Raw genomic sequence first — 2,360 nt, 5'->3', positions numbered from 1 at the left:
TTACCTTGCTTGGAGGTTAAGAGACACACTTGGTTGTTACTGTGCACACCTTTTTTTTATTATTAAAGTCTTTTTCTGTTCTATTATAAAATTTAAAACAATAAAATAAATCTTTATAAACTTGTTTTATCAGATGTCAGTCTCGAGCCACCTGTTAGTGGTCCTGAGCCACCATTGGTTTCCTCTCCATCGCCTCCAGTTTGTGTTCGTCAGCGTGCTGCATCCTTTGGCTCCGCCTCTTCTGCATCTACAGCCTATCAAAACATCACAAACAGCCTCATCAATCAGGTTCTGGCTGAGGTAATGTGCACAGGAAACAAGAACTAAATAAACATTTTATTATAAAAGAATTTGACTCTGTGCCTGATTATTTTATTTATCAGTTTCCAGTCAAATTTGTCTAAAAATCTTAAGCTACCATTGATTTTTCAGAAATTCTTGCTTCAAACTGGTGCATCTTTTGCAAGGGAATGCATTTTTTTATTTTGCTTGTAAATTTCTTTAAAAAATAAAATAAAAATTGTAAATTTCTTAAGCCACAGGACGATAACCTATAATTTATTCAAACACTAAATAGGCACTTTACACAAGAGATTAAATTAATTTTCTGGTTATTTTTTCACACTGTATAAAAAAATAATAGTTTAATTGTGTTGATCTTTTTACACCAGGTCAGATTGGCTTGTTTTGGGGATTTTGGCAGCCTAATGATGGGCAAAGCCACAGCAGGATGGAGGTGAGCTCGGTTGAGGAGCAAATACTCTCTTTACAAATGTGTTATGTGCTGATACACTGAGTCTGTGTTTATTTAGGTACCAAGGAGAAGAACGAGGAATTCAGGCATACTACAGACCTTCCTCCAACCTGTCTGTCCACAGTTTTTTGGGGGCTGGAGAGCTGGACAGACCCCTGGACAGCTTGTGGAGCACTGTTTGCCAGATATCCAGGAGCCACATGTATCATCAGGCAGTTCGTTCTGTTTGGACTCGACCACTAGATGACAGCACTCAGCTGGGTGAGTTAATAAATGTCCCAGGGTTCCCACACAGGTTTGAAAAACCTGGAATTTAATTAGATTTTTTTTTCCCAGGTTAGGATAAACACCTGGAAAAAAAAAGAAGAAAATTTTTTTTTTCCAGGCTCTGTTTATTACCTGGTGCATTAAAAATCAGCACCTTTTAAAACTTGCTCAAGCAAGCATTTTTCACATTACCTACGTATAAATGAAAAAAGCCTGTCTATTTATAGCTCATATATTGTACCACTGAAGTTACTTACTTCTGTAACGTGAGATAAGAAATGTAAATTTTTCTTTGTTGTTCAGTAACCCTGTTCATATTGTCATCAGTGAATGAGCATTAATCAATTAGACCCTTGTTTGAAAACAAATTAAACATACAAAAACTGTAAGATTTTGATCAAATTTTGTTTTGCAATAAACAAACCGTTTACATGTTTAAACAAAACAAAGCAACATTTAGGTTTAAAAAGTGTTTCTGTAGGTCTCTAATTATCGTAAGAGGATGCTGTACTTCCAAATGTAGTTATTTTTACTAAAATACAAGCAAAAGTAATACAGAACTTGTTGTGTTTGACTTATTTACCTGGCAATCATTATATAATTTCAGATTTGTTTAATATATAAAGACAGCTTTGACTTTGTGTCTCAAGCAGTTTATGCCAAAATCTGCAACTTGTACAATCAAAAGTTCATTTCTGCTTCTCCCACTAAATAAAATATGCCCAAAGCCTCAAAACCTATAATTGAAAATAAATAAAAAAATAAATAATTAAAAAAAAACTTTTGTGTGTTGCACAGTAATATTATTTTTGCTACAACCCCTGGCAAAAAGTATGGAATCACCAGTCTTGGATGAGCACTCATTCAGACATTTCATTCTGTAAAACAAACTCAGATCAAAAACTTGATACAATAACAAGGTCATTTCAAAGTACAACTTGTTGGCTTTCAGGAACACTCAAAGAAATGAAGAGAAAACGTTGTGCAAGTCAGTGAGTGTTACTTTTATTGACCAAGCACAGGGAAAAAATATGGAATCACTCAATTCTGAGGAAAAATGTATGGAATCATGAAAAACAGATTCAAAATACATCACTAGTATTTAGTTGCACCACCTTTGGCTTTTATAACGGCTTGCAGTCTCTGAGGCATGGACTTGATGAGTGACAAACAGTATTCTTCATCAATTTGGTGCCAACTCTCTTTGATAGCAGTTGCCAGACCAGCTTTGCAGGTCGGAGACCTTCTTGTGGACCTTTTTTTTTCAATTTCCACCACAGGTTTTCAATTGGGTTGAGATCTGGACAATTTGCAGACCATGACACCGACTGAATGTGTC

At 35.3% G+C, this 2,360-nt stretch overlaps 1 protein-coding gene across 5 annotated transcripts in view; it reads left to right on the top strand.

Annotated features, from left to right (window-relative positions):
• The window catches only part of stard9 (StAR-related lipid transfer (START) domain containing 9), a 51,453-nt gene that overhangs the window by 42,788 nt on the left and 6,305 nt on the right, over positions 1 to 2,360 (top strand). For all 5 annotated transcript variants that reach the window (XM_014031504.1, XM_014031502.1, XM_014031501.1 and 2 more), the window contains 3 exons: positions 134 to 300; positions 672 to 736; positions 813 to 1,015. In XM_014031504.1, coding sequence (XP_013886958.1) covers positions 134 to 300; positions 672 to 736; positions 813 to 1,015 — 435 coding nt within the window. The remainder of the gene's footprint in view (positions 1 to 133; positions 301 to 671; positions 737 to 812; positions 1,016 to 2,360) is intronic.

Source organism: Austrofundulus limnaeus, unplaced genomic scaffold (assembly GCF_001266775.1).
Source record: "Austrofundulus limnaeus strain Quisiro unplaced genomic scaffold, Austrofundulus_limnaeus-1.0 Scaffold1263, whole genome shotgun sequence".
Classification (NCBI taxonomy): domain Eukaryota; kingdom Metazoa; phylum Chordata; class Actinopteri; order Cyprinodontiformes; family Rivulidae; genus Austrofundulus; species Austrofundulus limnaeus.
The sequence above is the reverse complement of the archived record's forward strand: the minus strand, read 5'-3'. Positions and strand labels throughout refer to the sequence as shown.